The sequence below is a fragment of the Cetorhinus maximus genome, chromosome 28 (genome assembly GCF_964194155.1).
Source record: "Cetorhinus maximus chromosome 28, sCetMax3.hap1.1, whole genome shotgun sequence".
NCBI lineage: Eukaryota > Metazoa > Chordata > Chondrichthyes > Lamniformes > Cetorhinidae > Cetorhinus > Cetorhinus maximus.
The window spans coordinates 10,071,028-10,089,564 of record NC_135906.1 but is presented as its reverse complement, the minus strand read 5'-3'; the positions used below and the strand labels follow the sequence as shown (position 1 = coordinate 10,089,564).

The following is an 18,537-nucleotide window of genomic DNA, read 5'->3' as shown; positions in this document are numbered from 1 at the left end:
TTGACAATTGTTTTGAATAAGGCATATTTTTGGGAAAAAGTGATTCCCATCCGGAAGGGGCTGCTTTAAGTAATGGATTCACCGGCCTTCTGGAATGAGTAAAACCTAATGCTGAAAATGGCCCCCTCCCTCCCCTCCCCCCCAACCCCAACCCCCGGAAAAGCCCATTGCAGACAATATTGAGCTTCATGTTCTGTTTCATTGATAAATGGCTCTGTGCCCTGTCAGAGTTGATATTTAAGGCAGGATATCCATCATCAGTGCTAGGGCAGTGAATGAAGCTGACTGCAGTGCATTTATCAACAACATTGTTTCACTCCGTCTAACACACTGAGCTAATGCTTTCTCTCTGCTCTCTTCCTCCATTTATCATCCCCACTGACTTTTTTCTTCCCAACATCCATTTATGCCTTATTTTATTTGTTTACCTCAACTTCCCCCATTTTCCACCTCCCTCCCTTCTCCATACACACAGATGCTGGCTTCGAGTGGACAACTACTTTATCTGGAGTTTCATTGGACCCGTGTCCTTTGTTATTATGGTACGTGCAAATTACACTACCTTGTGGTGTGTGTGTGTGCGTGTGTGTATGAGAGAGAGAATGTGTGTGTATGAGAGTGTTTGCGTATGTGCGTGTTTACGTGTTTGTGTATGTGTGTTTGTGTTTGCGAATGTGTGTTTGCGTGTGTATGAGTGTGTGTTTGTGTGTGTGTATGAGAGAGTGTGTGTGTTTGTGCATGAGAGTGCTTGTGTGCGTGTGTATGAGAGTGCGTGTGTGTGTGTTTTGCGTGCGTGTGAGAGAGATATTGTGTGTGTGAGAGAGTGAGAGAGAGAATGTGTGTGTGTATAGGTAATGACATAGGTTAAAAAAAAGGGATGAGGTCCTACAAGCTGAATATAGGGAGTTAGGATGTAAATTAAAAAGTAGGATCTCAAAGGTCGTAATCTCAGGATTACTCAGTACCACGTGCTAGCGAGAGTGGAAATAACAGGATATATCAGATGAATACGTGGCTGAAGAAATGGTGTAGGGGGGAGGGATTCAGATTCCTGGGACATTGGGACTGGCTCTGGGGAAGGTGGGACCAGTACAAGCAGGGCGGGTTACATCTGGGCAGGACCGGGACCAATGTCCTTGGTGGGGGGGGTGTTTGCTAGTGCTGTCGGGAAGGGTTTAAACTAGAATGGGAGGGGGATGGAAACCTGAGCAGGGAGACAGAGGAGGGAGGAACAAGGATAGAAACAAAAGACAGAAAAGTAAGAAGCAAAAGTGGAAGGCAGAAAAAACAAGGGCGGAAAACAAATGGGTTCATAGTGCAAAATAAAGCTGAGATGACTAACAAGGTTAAAAAGACAAGTCTAAAGGCATTGTATCTTAATGTGCAAAGCATTCGCAATAAGGTAGATGAATTAACAGCACAAACAGATATAAACAGTTATGATATAGTAATTACGGAGACATGGCTGCAGGGTGACCAAGGATGGGAACTGAACATCTGGAGGTATTCAATATTTAGGAAGGACAGACAAATAGGGAAAGGAGGTGGGGTAGCATTGTTAGTAAAGGAGGAAATCAATGCAATAGTGAGGAAGGATATTGTCTCAGAAAATCATGATGTGGAATCTGTTTGGGTGGATATAAGAAACACCAAGGGGCAGAAAACATTGGTGGGGGTTGTCTAGTGGCCCCCAAATAGTAACAGAGATGTAAGGGAAGGCATTAAACAGGAAATTAGGGACACATGCAATAAAGGCACAACTGTAATCATGGGTGACTTTAATCTACATATCGATTGGACAAACCAAACTAGCAATAATACTGTGGAGGAGGATTTCCTGGCGTGTGTGTGTATATGTGAGTGAGACAGAGACTTTGTATGTGTGAGAGTGCATGTGTGAGTGAGGGTGTGTGTGTGTGTGTGTGTGTATGTCTGTGTGCTTTTCTGAATATTTCTTGACTGACACCCCCATCCACCATATTAAACATTCACTCCCTCCACCACCGACACAGTAGCAGCAGTATGTACCATCTACAAGATGCACTGTAGGAACTCACCAAGGCTCCTTCAACAGCACCTTCCAAACCTGCGACCTCTACTACCTAGAAGGACAAGGGCAGCACATAGATGAGAACACCACCAGCTGGAACTTCCCCTCCAAGTCACTCACCATCCTGACTTGGAAATATATCGCCGTTCCTTCACTGTCACTGGGTTGAAATCCTGGAACTCCCTCCCTAACAGCACTGTGGGTGTACCTACACCACATGGACTGCAGCGGTTCAAGAAGGCAGCTCATCCCCGCCTTCTCAAGGGCAATTAGGGATGGGCAATAAATGCTGGCCCAGCCAGCGAAGCCCTCATCCACCTGTTCTTGGTGGAGTGAGGAATATTGACCAGGATACTCGGTAAACTCCCTGCTCTGCTTCAGATAGAGCCATGAGATGTTTCTCATTCACCTGAACAGGTAGGCAGGTCCTGTGGGTTCAACATCCCATCCAAGAGACAGCACCTCTGACCGTGCAGCACTCCCTCAGCACTCCACTGTGAGTGTCAGCCTCGGTTTAATGCTCAAGGCTCTGCAGAGTGGGATTTGAACCCGCAGCCTCCTGACCCGGAGGCGAGAGGGTTAACGAGGAAGCCAGGAGTGAAGTGTGAAAGATTTGGTGAGGTGATTTTTATTTTGATTTAAAGTTGCTATCTTATTCACCGAATGGAGCAAAGTTTGATTCAGGGTCCCGCGAGTTTTTTTTTGTTTCTCTGTCACTCTGGGCTGAGGTGCCCTGGGGGGTTTTTTGCAGTGTGTGTCTGTGTGTGTGTGTGTGTGTGTGGTCCCAGTAAAATGTCAAAGACAATGATCGCCCTGCCCTGTGACCTCACTACTCTGCCTGTGAAGGGTTTTCCCGTGTGTGACACTCTCTGTTCTCCTCGTCCCTGGCAGATGAACCTGGTGTTTCTGATGATCACCCTGCACAAGATGGTACGAAGCAACAGCTCCCTGAAGCCAGACTCCAGCCGGCTGGAGAACATCAAGTACGTGATTTCCTGGCCAGTGAGGGCAGGGGGCGGATGGGCAGGGTTTTTTTTTTGGGGGGGGGGGGGGGGCGCGAAGGGGGAGGGGAGGGAGGACAGGGAGAGAGAGGAGGATGGCTGGGGTGGGGGGGAGGGGTTGGGTGGATGGTGTGGGATGGAGGCCGAGGGGGTGGATGGGGGGGTGAGGGAGGAGGGGGGGGTGAAGGAGGACAGGAAGGATAGAGAGTTAGAGGTGGGGAGGAGATCCAGGGCAGGAAGGGAAGACAAAGGGAGGGAAGATCAGAGAGTCACTGAGTACTGGATAAAAGCAGAGTTTGATTGGAATCAGGCTAGAGGAAAGTTGAGGGATTTCATTGGCCACTTGAGAGATGGTTCCATTTTACTGTCCGCTCGATTGGAGGAACAGGTCGAGGGATTTTATTGGCTCCTGGACAGGGGGGAAGCAGATCAGCGATGATTTCATTGGCTGAGGCAATATGGCGGGGGATTTCATTGGCTGCTGAAGGGTTTTCGTTGGATTGTGAAAGGTAGAAAGCAGGTTATTGGACGAGGGGATAAAGCCTCATTAATGAAGGGGCGACCAAAGGCTGCACCCACCGGAAAGTTGAAGAAACAGCTGGCTCTTCCCAGGAAGAAATCAAATGGGAACTCCGGGAGTACAGAGTGTCGCCAGAGGCTCGACGTTCGCTAGTCAGCTCCTCCCCCACCCTCCCCACCAACACCCCCCCCTCACCCAACTGATCACGGGCCCTGCCTCCTTCAGGCCTGGGAAACCTCATCCTGCTATGGGTTGGGGGTGGGGCCAACGCTGGGCTCTTGGCCAGCGTTCTGGCGATTCAGAGCCGACCCCGCGCAGGACGTACACGCCCGGGGAGGGGGGGGGCGAGATCACACCGGCCTACCGAGAGGCATCAGTGCCAGGCCCCTAATTCCACCGTAGGCCAGCCTCGAGCTTCCTTCTGAAGCCCCAGCTCAGTGTGCACACCGGCCTGTATCTGACCTCAGTCCTCGGGAGGCATCCCCACCCCACCCCTCCTCCTGGGTTCCTGGCCCCGTCTGACCCTTTACCGGAACGACCGCAACGGTTCGAGGTGGCGGCTCACCACCACCTTCTCAGGGGCAATTAGGGATGGGCAACAAATGCTGGCCTAGCCAGTGATGCCCACATCCCCATGAAAGAAAAAGCCCCTTTGTCCGCCTGCTTAAATTGGGCACTTCTTGGTCTCTTGTGCTGTTCATTAACGAATGTCAAGGGCTGGTTTCTTTCTCTCTCTTTCTTGCTGCCCTTTCTTGTCACTTTTTCCCACATTTCTGCTCCTGCGTTGGTTGTACCTCGTGTCTGCCGCTGCGTGTCTGAGCTACGGGTCTCCTTCTGCCCAGGTCTCCTGAACCCCGCTTTCAGCTACTACCCGCCTCTCTCACCGATCCCCAGTCAAACCTGCCAGTCCTCATCCTTGGATGGGAGTGGTTCACACCAGGGGGTGGGCAGGAAGGAAGATGGGATTCCACTCTGGACCACCAGGTAGTTGGCCAAGAAACTCCCTTCCCCAGCCCAGGCACATTTATTTCGACATGCCTGACATGCCGCCTCCTGCTTCCGAGGGTGTTGCGCTGTCTGCCGGAGCTTGAGCTACAGGGGGGACCTAACATGGGTACCGCCCCTCCTCCTGTGGCTGGGAAAGGGCCGAATGGCCTACTCCTGCTCCTGGTTTCTATGAAAGCCTCTGCGTCGCCCAGCCTGGCCACCACATTTACCACATGCGTTTGGTCCCAACGACGTACCAAACCCTTTGGGCACTTCAGCCAATGCACACGTCAGCACTGGAGCGGAGGCCACTCTAACACACAAGGCCCTCATTCATGACACACAAGGTCCCCTTGCAACACCCGCGTGGGGTTTTTTTTCCGCTACCTGTGCGGATCGCTTGGTTTTCGTGTTGGGGGCGGGGAGCGTGTGTTTAGCGTGATACACTCTGCGCTTGTATCAGGCACCAGGTCCGACCCTGCGCTCGTTATTTGTAAGTTAATGAGAAATACTTCAGCTCGATTAATATGCCAGTGATGTTGGACCTCAGGCCTTCAGTTTGTGCCAACATTATATCAAGGAGCCGGGGCACTTCACAGCTGGTTACTAGGTGACCAGGCCTACCCGCTGGTCCTTTGACTGGTGACTCCAGTGAGGAAGTCCTGAGGTCAGTTGTCAAAGGTACACCTCACATATACCATCCCCAGCCTGCGTACCACCATAGCCTCTACCTGCCTATATAGCACCACCTGCAATATTCATCTGTTCCTTCTCGCTATGAGGCGGTGGCGTAGAGATATTGTCACTTGTACTGGTAACCTAGAGACCCAGGGTAATGCTCTGGGGACCTGGGTTCAAATCGCACCATGGCAGATGGTGGAATTTGAGTTCAATAAAAATCTGGAATTAAAAGTCTGACGATGACCATGAAACCATTGTTGATTGTTGTAAAAATCCATCTGGTTCACTAATGTCCTTTAGGGAAGGAAATCTGCTGTCCTTACCTGGTCTGGCCTACATGTGACTCCAGACCCACAGCAATGTGGTTGACTCTTAACTGCCTCTGAAACGGCCGAGCGAGCCACTCAGTTCAAGAGCAATTAGGGATGGACAACAAATGCTGGCCTTGCCAGTGACACCCACATCCCATGAATTAATTTTTAGAAACGAGTTTGCAGTGAACATTTCACTGGAGTTGTAGCCACTTTATTTCCCTCTTCTGTGTCTCTGTTTGAACAGCTTTTCCTCATCTAGGCCCTAAGCTCTGGAACTCCCTCCCTAAACCAATCCAATCACCTCATTCTCTTCCCTTAAGATGCTCCTTCTAACCTATCCCATTGACATCACCATACTGGTAAAGTAGCAGAAGGGTGGGTTATAAAGGCGTAAAATATTTGGAACGCATTGGGCTAGTTTGACATCGGACATCATGTGCTGTCAGAGTAGTGCAGTGTTACATTGGCTTGGCGTGTCATTGTGTTCTGCCACTCTTTTACATTCTTTCATGGGATGTGGGCGTCGCTGGCTAGGCCAGCATTTATTGCCCATCCCATTTGCCCTTGAGAAGGTGGTGGTGAGCTGCCTTCTTGAACCGCTGCAGTCCATGTGGTGTAGGTACACCCACTGTGCTGGTAGGAAAGGAGTTCCAGGATTTTGACTCAGCGACAGTGAAGGAACGGCGATATAGTTCCAAGTCAGGATGGTGTGTGGCTTGGAGGGGAACTTCCAGGCGGTGGTGTTCCCATGTATCTGCTGCCCTTGTCCTTATAGATGATAGAGGTCGTGGGTTTGGAAGGTGCTGTCGAAGGATCTTTGCTGAGTTTCTGTAATGCACCTTGTAGATGAGTGGAGCAGTGTGATGGGATAGTTTAACACTACATATGACCATGGTTAAATAACAGAGCAGTTTGCTGCAACAGGACTTTAAAACCCAACTCCCTGGTACCATTGCAGCGATTGGCAGAAATCAGGTGCTGAAGGACATGTTTCATTTGTGACCGGACCTATGCAGTGTCATTTGCCAATTGGACTTTTTAAGCAACCTCACAAAACTACGCGAGGAAGCCCTCTGTCCTCATTTTGAAAGTATGCTGCAGTTTGACTCATGCTGGGTCCTCAGGCCGTGAGCAATGTATTGAGGTCAGATATGCCGACTCTCCTGAGGCACTGCACTGCAATACTTGACATTGCCCACTAGATGGTGGCGACGGGCTATGAAAAATGGCAAACACTTCATACTCTCCCGTATTTACTTGTCTGTTTTACAAATAATCGCGTTCTTTGGCTGCAAATAATCCAATTAATATGCTCTTCCTCCCCCGCTGTGTTGAATTTGGCACACCACAATCAACCCTAAGCTCAGGTCTTCCAAACTGTGGAAGTTTCCCCCCACAACCAACTCTTGGGCAGCTCTCCCTCCCCCTGCAGTCTGTCTGGCCAGAAATGAAGAATGTTCGATCTAACTGTGATGAAATAGAGCTGCTCTTTTGTCTTGTTCGATTGCTCGAGCTCAGCGCTGTTTTACAAGTGCTGCTAGGCGCTCTTGCCTCTGAACCAGAAAGTAGCTGGGTTCAAATCCTGTCCTGGAGGCTTGAGTATAAATTCTAGAGCGGCACTCCCTCCGCTGCTGAGGGAGTGCTCATAAATTCAAAGGAGAGCCAGGCTCTCCCGGCTGCTATTTACCTCCCAAGTGACTAAGATGGACCGGTTCGTCACTGCTGTTTGTGGGGAGCTTGCTGTGCACCAATTGGTGGCTGCGATTCCGACATCCAATCAGCGACTGCATTTCAAGGGTGCGTCACTTGGCTGCAAATAAACGCTGCGGTCGTGAAAGGTGCTATATAAATGCAAGTCTTTGGTCACTCGTGTTCCAGTCGCTCCGGCGGACTGGACTGCGAGGCGGCCGCGTGTGTGTGTGGGGTGTGTGTGTGAGGGGGAGGGGGAGGGTGTGGGGGGTGTGTGTGTGGGGGGAGGGGGAGGGTGTGGGGGGTGTGTGTGTGTGGGGGGGGGGGTATGTGTGTGGTGGGGGGCACACAGCGCAGATAGCGGGACGACACAGAGAGGGTCGAAAAAATCTCCCTGAAGGAGCTCGATGGGAGCACACGGGACCCACGCCAACTGCAAGCCTGCCCCAGTCCACTCACGGCAGCCCCCCCACTCCCTGTTCCCCAATTAAAAACAGCAAGTGCTGGAAATACTCAGCAGGTCCCAGCAACAGAGAGACAGAGTTAACGTTTCGAGTCCGTGATCCCCACCCCCTCCCCCTCCCCCATCAGAACTGGGGAAAAGCGAAGAGCCGAAACAGGCCTCAGGCAAGTTGAGAGGCGGGAAAAGCCGGGAGAGGAGGATAAAATGAAAGGGAAGGTTAGTGACAGAGTGAAAGGCGGGAGAGATTAAACGGCAAAAGATCAAAAATGTTTTGTTTCTCCACTTGTCCCACCACCCGCGCCCTTTTGCCTTCACCGTCATCCATTTTGGTCAAATAATTCTTTCGTTCATCCCCCCTGTCCCTGCCCCTGTACCTGCTTAAGGCGTGTCATATCTCTAACTTTGCCCCGTGCAAAGGATATAAGGTCACCGACCTGAAACGTTAACTCTGTTTTCCTCTCTCCACAGATGCTGCCTGACCTCCTGAGTATTTCCAACATTCCCTGCTTCTAATTTCTAGATTCTGCCGCGTTTAGACGTCAGGGCCTCTGTTGACTTTGTGTGTTTTTTTTTTGAGGACGGGGGCCCTGGTCACAGCTCGGAGCCGATCCTCAGCCTCCGATACCGGGCACTGCCTGACACTGGGACAGAGACCCCCACCCCTGCTCCTCACCGCTTCTCCAGCTCAGCCTCTGCGCCCAAACAGTGACAGCGTCCTGAGCAAACTGGCTGAACCTGAATCACTCCTGGTTTACTCCACCTTGTCAATGCCACTTTGGCTCCAGGACTGAGAGAGATGTGTCACTCTCGGCCAGCATACAGCCTGCCCTATGTCACGTTCCGGTCACAAGAAGGGCATCGTGGCTGTCGTGGGCTCGGGGATCCTCGCCATACATCAGTCCAGGACTGTCACAGACAAACAGCAGCTTTATAATAATTTGGGGAGAAATAGAATGCCAAATGATCTGAACCCAGCCTCCCCACCTCATATACCTGACTCCTGGTGAAGAGATTCCTTTAGGAACATTCCCATTAAAAATTCTTCTCATTCGCCTCCTTTCATGACTGAAGTGCCCATGTTTTCACCAGCCTTCCCCAGAAGCAAACACTGCCTTCGGGCATCTCTGAGGCATTTTCCACTCACCCTCTGTCCTGGAATTACATGCCCTGATTTTAAAATCCCCATTCTTGCATACAAATCCCTCCATGGCCTCTTCCCTCCCTATCTTGCTAATCTCCTTCAGCCCCACAATCCTCTGGGATATCTGTGCGCCCCTAATTCTTGCCTCCATTTTCCATCACTTCACCTTCAGCTCTAGGGACACTCCTCAGTACAGTCACCGTTACCATGTAAGAATGCGATAAATGACTAGTGATGTTTGTTGAGGGATAAATATTGGCCAGGACATCGGGAGAATGCCTCCACTCTTCTTCATACAATGTCATGGGATCTTTTGCATCTGCCTGGGAGGGCAGATGGGGCCAGGGTTTAGGACCTTAATTGAAAGACTGCACCTCCAACATTACAGCACTCCCTCCGTACTGCATTAAATGGCTGGGTTTAACGCTCCCCAGCTGACAAGGTGGGGGAAAGGCACGTTAAATCCAATGGGCAGTCTTCCATTGCCACAATCATACCCAGCAGTGAGGTAGGCATCTGGCAGCCTGCCCTTCTGCGGGCCAATTGAGGCATTTAAGTGGGCAATTAATTCCCGGAAGGAGAGGCCAGCCCGGCAACTTTTGCTGTATGGGCTGGTGGAAGCGGCGGGGGGAGGACGGGGGCTCCTTCCGTAACCGGCCCCCTGGGCCCATGAGCGGGCCAACCCCTGCCCCCTCCAGATCCCCCGCCCCCAACCCACTCCCCCTCCGTGCTACCCCATCCCGCCCAAACTTGCCTCTCTCCAGGAAGACGTGTGTCTTCCTACTATGTCAACAGACATATGCCTACAGAGAAGGAAGCAAACAAGTGTGATCCTCCAGAGCTGGACAACAGGGGAGAGGTGATGGAGGAGAATCAACTCATGATTTACCATATAAAACGCTGCCGAGAGGTCAGAGAAAGATAAGGAGAGTTGGTGGAAGGGGTTCACTTGGGCGGAGGGCAGTATTGGTGATTTTGGCCTGGGCCTTCACGGGATGTTGTGAGTTGGTTCGATGTTGGGGGTATTTCCAACAGAAGGCTTTAGAGATGACAACACAGAGAAAGGTGAGGCTAGACTAGAAGTGGGTAGGCGTTGGAGAGGATAGAGAGGGCTTTGTGAAGAATAGCTAGGTGATGTTTACATTACACAGCACAAAAGGAGGCCATTTGGCCCATCATGCCTGTTCCACCCCTTCCAAGAGCTATCCTGCTCTTTCCCTGTAGCCTTGCAAAATCTCTTCTTCAAATTATTTATCCAATTCCCTTTCGAAAGGTATTATTGAATCTGCTTCCGCCATCTTTTCGGGCAGTGTATTTCCAAATCACAGAAGCTTGCAGTGTTTTTAAAAAAAATCCCCTCACCTCCTCTGATTCTTTTGCCAATTATCTCAAATCTGTGTCCTTTGGTTACCGGCCCTTCTGCCACTGGAACCTGCTTCACCTTATTTACTCTATCAAAATTTAACATAATTTTGAACATCTCTATTTAATCCCCCTTAACCTTCTGTACTCTAATGAGAATAATCCTAGCTTCTAGATTGTCCCCAAGACTTAGCCTAACTTCCATGTTCTTCTCTGCTGTTTATATAGGTCAAGGATCCCATAGGTTTTTTTAAACAACATTATTGGCTCATACTTCCACCTTTATAGACTTGGGGGAGATGGTGATGTTGTCGTAATATTATTGGGCTAATCGTCCAGAGTCCCAGACTAAAGCTTTGGGAACGTGGTTCAAATCCCACCACGGCAGCTGGTGGAATTTAAATTCAATTCATAAAATCTGCAATTGACAGCTCGTCTCAGTAATAGTGACCGTAAAACTATCATCAGTTGTTGTAAAAACCCATCTGGTTCACTAATGCCCCTTTAGGGAAGGAAATCTGCCATCCTTACCTGGTTTGGCCTACATGTGACCCCAGACCCACAGCAATGTGGTTGACTCTTAACTGCTCTCTGAAATGGCCGAGCAAGCCACTCAGCTCAAGGGCAATTAGGGACGGGCAACAAATGCTGGCCTCACCAGCGACGCCCACATCCCGTGAAAGAATGAAGACCCTCTGTTCCTACACCTGCTATAAACTCAGGAACGTTTGGGTTATCATGGTGGTTCGGAAAGGGAGGGGGGGTTGGTCAGTGTTTGGTGGAAGGCAGCAGTCGATAACATCAGCTCGTGTAGGGGGAGCTGAGCGTTCTGACGTTGAGTTGAATGATGGCAAGACAGGTAGGTCTCATTGAGCAAGAGGGTGACAGACAGGTTTATAAACACGCTGGTTAGTTGGAAGGGAGAAGCTGAACATGGACACGTGTTCCCTACAGTGTCGAACGTGCGCACGCGAGTAGGGCTCAGGAATACAAGGGCCAGTGACGCTAAGCAGCCGGGCACCATGAGGCAGCCAGGGAGCTGCAGGAAGGACCGGGGAAGTGGGTGGCACATGGAAACCAACAGCGATAAGTGCCTTAAACTGAAAAAAAACCTAACGAGCAAAACTACATCGTGAGGGGAAGTAGAGTGACACCAACACCCAGCGAGCACAGCCATGCATGGAGGCAGAACCGACGAAGCAAAGCTGAGCAATATTGTTCATCGGTAGAGAAGAATTAGGAGGCTGTCCTGTCGCAGTGGTTTCGGGCACGACTCAGGCCACACCTTGAGCGCCGCATTCGCTTTCGGTCAACAGTGCTACAAGGGAAAAGCCCCCGGGGAGCTGGAAAACATTTCCTGGTATCAGAGGGAGTGGGATATAAAGGTCTGGGAATGCCACAGGTGGATAAGAGGGGTTTTACATCAAGGCGCAATAGAGTTGATTGACGCTGAGCACCGTTCCAAGTTAAACCATCATTTCAGCGCAAGGGAAGGAGCTACAACTGGTGAAAGGCAAATAAATTCAAGACTGATCAACACTTGGAAGGAGCTCTGAGTTGCCAACCCTCCAAGATTGCCCTGGAGCCTCCAGGAATTGAAGATTCAACTCCAGGACACTGATACAAGTCACAACTGGCAGGAAACAAAAAAATCACAGGACATTTTAAATTGCCCCCTTTTTGCATTCCCTTTGCACACTTTCGTTTTTTGAGTTCCAGAATTATTGAAAAACGGGAGTTGGCTACTTGGCTGACATCAGAAATCGCCCAGTCAGGTAACAGAAATCTGGATGTTTCCCCCCATTGACCGCAGGGGAGGTGGACATGTCAGGTGACCAACGGCAGAAGTGTGGGGGCAGGCGGTTTGGGGGCAGGAGGTCATGTGACTAAACCTCCAGGAAGACGTCCAACAAGAGTTGGCAACCCCATTGTGGGGTGGCGGAGACTGGTGGGGGGTGGAGAAGACCAAGATTTCAATGTTGTGTTGGAGGAAGACAGGTTGCTACAAAAGGATGATACCGATCAAGCAACTAGCCCACCGACCCCGATGCCTGTATTGCACTTGGTGATTTGCTATATTTAGTCTTAGGGTTTGACCTAAGAGGAATTTACATGGATGTTGCCAGGAATTAAGAATTCCAGCAATGAGGAAAGATTGAATGGGCTGGGGTTGTTTCCTCTGGAACACAGGAGGCTGAGGGGAGATTTAATTGAGGCGTATGAAACTATGAGGAGTCTAGAGAGAGTGGATGAGAAAGGAGCTGTTGCCCTCAGTTGAGGGGTCAATAACTTGGGGGCATAGATTGAAAGTAACCGGTGGGAAGAATTAGGGAGGTGGGGTGGGGGCAGGGGGTTGAGGAGAAATGTTTTCGCCCAGAGGGCTGGAGGGGGTCGGGATGGGGAATGGCTCTTCCTCTGTTTCTACATCTGTCTCCTGCTGCCACCGCCCCACCGCACCCCACCCCCAGCGACACAAGCAGCAGGATCTCGGGGAGTCTGAGTGAGGAGGCGGGGCTGAGAGATACATCCGTACCCCTCTAGCTGTTCCATTCATGAGGTAAAGGGAAACCCTGAGCATTCACCTACTGCCCGGGGTTATAGGAACGTAATGTGGGATGACCAGGGCCAGAGAGGGAAAACAAGACAAAGCAGGTTATGGCTCCAATTTCCCAATACAATTGAGTTTATGCCAAATTCAGGCTGATTGCAGAGTTTTGTCTCCTCCCATGTTTGATGGACCATAAAACATTGCTGTTCAAATCCATACCTTGTAGTTTATGGGCAAGGATTTCATTCTTATTCTGAATGAAAACACCAGTAATTTTATTGGTTAATTCAATCATTTACAAGCTCCTATATCGCCCAATGCTAATTTTGCAGCTCACTGTTGTGTTTGGGCCTGCCCCCATCCTGCACCTGACCCTGCACTTGACCCTGACCCCATCCTGCACCTGACCCTGCACTTGACCCTGACCCCATCCTGCACCTGACCCTGCCTCCATCCTGACCCAGCCCCTGATCCTGCCCCTGGTCCTGACCCAGCCCCTGCCCCCATCCTGATCATGCCCATGCTCCTGGTCTTTCTCCTGCCTCTGACCCTTCCCCTGCCCTTGACCCTGCCCCTGACCCTCCCCCTGCCCTTGACCCTACCCTGCCCCTGCCCTTGATCCTCTCTGACTCTGACCCCTATATCTGTGCATTGACTGAGAGCCTGCCCCCCGATCCTGACTTTATCATCTACACCTGACCTCTGACCCCTTCTTCTTCTCATTTAACCTGTACTCTGCTCCTTAAATAAGGGAGTCCCTAGACAATAGAAGACCAAGGTTCTTCCAGTTCACCTTTAACCTTCCTGGTCATCGCAAGATACAGATGATGGAGATGTATCACCTGTTCCTCCCAAGCGTGCGACAGATTCTCAGATCTGTGCCCCAGAACTCCAAGCCCCAGGCCTGACCTTTAACCCTGGGCTTGTACCCTTCCCCTAAGCTTCTCCATGAACCTTGGGCCTCCCCCCAGTCCCACCACACCAGCCCCCACAACCTGGGGCCCTCACCTTGCACCTGAGGCCCTCGCCCTCCCCCTAGGCCCACCCCTTCCCCCTGGACTCTCACTCCCCTCAGATCACACCTTTCCCCACACACCACCTCCCCCCACCCCCACCACACCGGGGTCAGACCCTCCCATGGGCCCACACACACCCCCAGGGCTCACACCCTCTCCCAGGAGCCCACATCCTCCCCCTGCCAGACCCACACACTCACCCAGGACCCTCAGCCTCTCCTATGACCACCCTTTCCCCCCGCACCTCACTCACTCCCCTCAGCCCACACCTTTCACCGTATGTCCAAACCCTCCCTGTGGGGCCACACCCTCCCCGTGTGGTCACTCCTCCCTGTGGGGCCACACCCTCCCTTTGGGGCCACGCTCTCCCCTTGGGGCCACACCCTCCCTGTGGGCCCACATCCTCCCCTTGGGGCCACAGCCTGCCCCTGGGGATACACACCCACCACCCCCCCACCCCGCCTCCCCTGCGGACCATGCCCTCTCTCTGGGGCTGCATGCTCCCCCTATCTGCAGGCCTTTGTGTTGTGCATTTCTTTCAATACTGTCGAAACCTGGAACTGAGCTGCCCCATGGTTTGAGGTTACGTGGAATTTTCTGTTTGAAATCTGGATTAATGAGATGGGAGGATGTTGAGGAACAAACTCCTGTATAAGCTGCTGCATGCTGCATGTTCAGAGTGAGTTAACCTTTTCGTGCTTCTTTGTCTCTCTTTCCCCCCTTTCCCTTCCTTGTTAATTTTCATGCTTGCTAGTTACCCCATATGTGATGGCTACTATAGTATGGATTTGCCAGGGTAAGAAAACCACCAGTCCTTTCAGTTCAGAGCTTGTCTTCCTCATTCTCCATCTGCTAAGACATCAGTTACAGCACAAACCTGGATCCAGGTCGATGGTCATCAATAATGACCAGACCCCTCCTGACTCTGCTTTTTTCCCATTCACACCCACTGCATCTCCAAAACCAGTTATGTAATGGACTTACCTAAACAACCCTATCAACAGCACCCAGACAAGCATGATCCAGTGACACCAAATAGGTGACCCATTGATGCCCATCACATGACCCAGTGACACCTTGACACGTGACTCAGTGATGCCGAACATGTGACCGAATGACACCCAGACACGTGACCCAGTGACACCAAACATGTGAACCAGTGACATCCAGACACATGACCCAGTGATGCTGAACATGTGACCCAGTGGCATCAAACATGTGACCCAATGACATCTGGACACATGACCTAGTGACGCTGAACATGTGACCCAATGACACCTGGACACATGACCCAGTGACATTGAACATGTCACCCAGTGGCATCAAACATGTAACCCAGTGACATCTGGACCTAGTGAGCACCCAGCATGCCAGAGCCTAGAACCTGGATCCAGAAATGTGTGTGAATCTGTTTCTGACACATCCTTCGGGGGATTGTTTCAATAAAACAGATTCTCCTGTGAGTAATGCGATGTTATCTGAGCTTTGTGTTCTAAGGGATTATGTGTAGGTGCCTGGCTGGCTGCCCTTCTGATGAGAAGTTAATGATTACTGGGCACCAGGTCATTAACTAACCACATGCTTCATGATCCTTGCCTTCGACAGCCACAAGTGAGTCATTAATAAGGGCTCCGAACTCTGTCCAGCCACTGGCAGAAACCTATTCCATGGCTCAGCTTTCCACACCAAAGCCAGGCAGGAGATCCTCCAGGTAGAACAAGGCACCATAAGCAGGTCTTCAGGTTCCTGGAGGGCCATTCACACAGACTCAGAGGGGCAATGAGCAGCTGCTGGTACAGTTGACAAGTTGGGTGGGTTAAGAATTCCTAAACAAGGGGTCTCCCTCCATGTGGGTATCATACACCGAATGATGCACAACACAGTGGGACCAATAAAGTGTCATGAAAGGTGCAGACGGTGCAGAGTGTAAGGAGTCACACAAGGGCCCCACAGAGTGTTAGGAGTATCACTGGTCTAGGCCTCTGCTGCTCTCCTGACCGTTCCCTGCTGTCAGTCTGTTCCAATCCAGACTTGGATAAGCCTTAGTTTCAGAAGCCCCAGGAGCCTTCACTTTAGCCCCTGCAGCATAATCAAACGCTCACAGCCGACTCCACCCGCCTCACTGGCTACAAGCGTCAACTGACTGTTTTCATCCTTGGGGGTTTCTGTTACATCTGAACTGGGGCTTCCAGCATCACGTCCCCTCCATCATCAAAACAGCCTACCCTCTCCCCGCCTCCCCCATCCGCCCCGCCGATCTTAGCCCATTGGCCGTGAAACCGCCCTCCCTGTGCCTTTGTCACCTCCCGTCTGCCTGTTCCGGCGCTCACCAATCCTTAGGGTTGCCAACCCTCCAGGGTTGGCATGGAGCCTGCAGGAACTGGAGATCAGTCTCCGGGACACTGCCTGCGTGCAGCCCTGGAGCCAAAATCATCGGGACGTGCAAAACGACTGGGGGCTGGATTTCCAGCATGGCATACGGGCACGCGCCTGACGCCCACGAGTGTGAGATGGCGCGGGATTACATTGGGCAAGCGTCCCGACCTCATCGCACACTCGTGCGATATTTCGGTCATCGGGCACACACACGAGTCGGCAGCACGCCCGGCAACAATTAAGAGGGGTGGTTAAGCCCATTAATAAACGAATTAAAGTGAATTTTTCCCTGCCCATCCAACCCTACGGTTGGCAGGCAGGCAAAAAGGCCAAGCAGCCTTTGGATTTTTGAGGAAACCTCATCCACGGGCCGGATGAGGTTTCCGATGTTAATTAAAAATAAAATAAACATTTTTAAAATCTCATTTTTAACCTGTCCCTGCCCATGTGACAAGAGGTCGCACGAGGGGACGCGTTTACCTTCATTTTAAAATCTTTGTTTTTGATGTTAGAAATCTTCAGCGCCCTGAGGTAACTCTCTGCCCTCAGGGAGCTTTCACTGAGTGCACCCCCCCTCAGCGCGCGCATGCGCACACCTTACCGCTCGTGCTCCTCCCACCCCCCCCCCCCACCCTGGCAGCGCTCAGCGTTTCAGCGCGCGATTCACGCTGATTGGCCGTTAGCCGGCCAACTGGCGGGAAAGCGCAGTCGGGGCCCGATCGCGGGTGGCTCCCAGGCCTGCCCACCGAGCCCGCCCACCACACCCGCCCGACAAGGTAAAAATCCTGCCCTGGGTTTTTTTTTAAATTTTCTTTGAACATTCCTCTTTACCAGATGTTAAAAATATTGAAAATGGAAAAAAAAACATTGCTGTTTGGTTGACAGTCAAGCATCATCCAATTGGGTACCGAGTCCTTTTTTGCTTTCCAATTGGCGTAGGAAGGCAGTGCGTCACAAGTTGGCCGACTAATGGCCGGAGTGTTGGGCAAATCATGTGATGAAAGGCTCGAGGGGCCGAATGGCCTCCTCCTGCTCCTAATTTGTATGTTTGAAACCTCCAGGAATACAATGAATTACATTTGGCAACCCTACCAATCCTTCACCTCGCCTAAACTTCAGCTCATCCAAAGCTCTGCTGCCTGTATCCTAACCCCCGACCAAATCTTGCTCACCCTTACCTCACTCCCCTTCACTGGCTCCCAGTCCCCAATACCTTCAATTTAAAATTCCCACCCTTGTGCTTAAACCCTTACTTGGCCCGTTCCTTCCCTCCCTACCTCTGTAACCTCCTCCAGCCCTACAACCCTCACATAGCTCGCGATTCCTCGAACGTTGCTTTCTTGCGGACCCTCCTGTCCCTTCGCCCGATCGTTGGTGTCCGTGCCTTCAGCTGCCTGGGCCCCAAATTCTCTCCCTAAACCTCTCCGCTCCTCCACCTCCCTATCCTCCATTGACGCCATCCTTAAAACTCACTTCCTTAACTCGGTTTGTGGCCCCCTCTTTCAGTCGCTCTCTCTCTCTCTCTCTGCATGCGGCCATTGTGTTCCTTTAGCCTGCATGTAGCATCTTGGGACATTTAACTGTGCTAATAGAGCAGTCAAGCCGACAGGTCATACCCAGTCTAAACGAAACCGGGTTGAAGATGTGGAGAAATTTCGTGTAGAAATTACAGCTGCTCCCTCCTCGGGATTTTGGCATTAGCTCCTGGCCCCCAGCTGGGCACAGCCTCAGAGTCGATCTGACAGACCCATGAACCATGGGCATGGGATTTAAGCGGAGCTATTGCCATGAGTGAAGCCGGCCAGCTTAATTTGAGGTTGCCCGTGCGACCCTCGCATTGGGGCCTGTGACCCTGGCGCAGTCACCCCAGCGTGAAAGCAGCTTCAGTTAAGAGCATCACAGGAACAAAAGAGCAGGCCATTCAGCCCCTTAATTTTGTTCCACCGTTCAATTAGACCATGGCTGACCCATGTCCTAAATCCATTTGCCTTGCACCTGTATCCAGTACCTAAATAAGCTCTGGGGTTTGTTGTGGTTTTGCCTTTGTGTGAGCTGAGCTTGAAGTAAAAGGCACAAAGTGGTCTGACAAGAGAGATTGGCAGAGAAAAGTGACACATATGAAGCATTTGGAGCCTATGCTGAACTCTAGCATCTGATGGATGTGTTGTACATAAGTCTGAATTGTTATAAACATGCTAGGGTTGGCTTTTTCTTAATGCTTGCTAAGTATCTGGGGCTATCTTGATTCCTTAAGGCTTTTTAGCAGAGAAGTTGATAAATTACACAGAACTCTACGGCACAGGAAACAGATTCTTCAGTCCGACTAGAGTTTGATCCACACGAGGGTTCTCCATCCTCATCCTCTCGCCCCAATCTATTCCTTTCTCCT

The 18,537-nt window shown here is 51.2% G+C and overlaps 1 protein-coding gene across 1 annotated transcript in view; it reads left to right on the top strand.

Moving 5' to 3' along the window:
* The window catches only part of LOC144668756 (adhesion G protein-coupled receptor L1-like), a 153,445-nt gene that overhangs the window by 93,375 nt on the left and 41,533 nt on the right, over positions 1-18,537 (top strand). The window contains exons 12-15 of the mRNA XM_078531087.1: positions 476-542; positions 2,942-3,033; positions 7,740-7,742; positions 14,527-14,568. Of these exons, the coding sequence (XP_078387213.1) occupies positions 476-542; positions 2,942-3,033; positions 7,740-7,742; positions 14,527-14,568 (204 nt within the window). The remainder of the gene's footprint in view (positions 1-475; positions 543-2,941; positions 3,034-7,739; positions 7,743-14,526; positions 14,569-18,537) is intronic.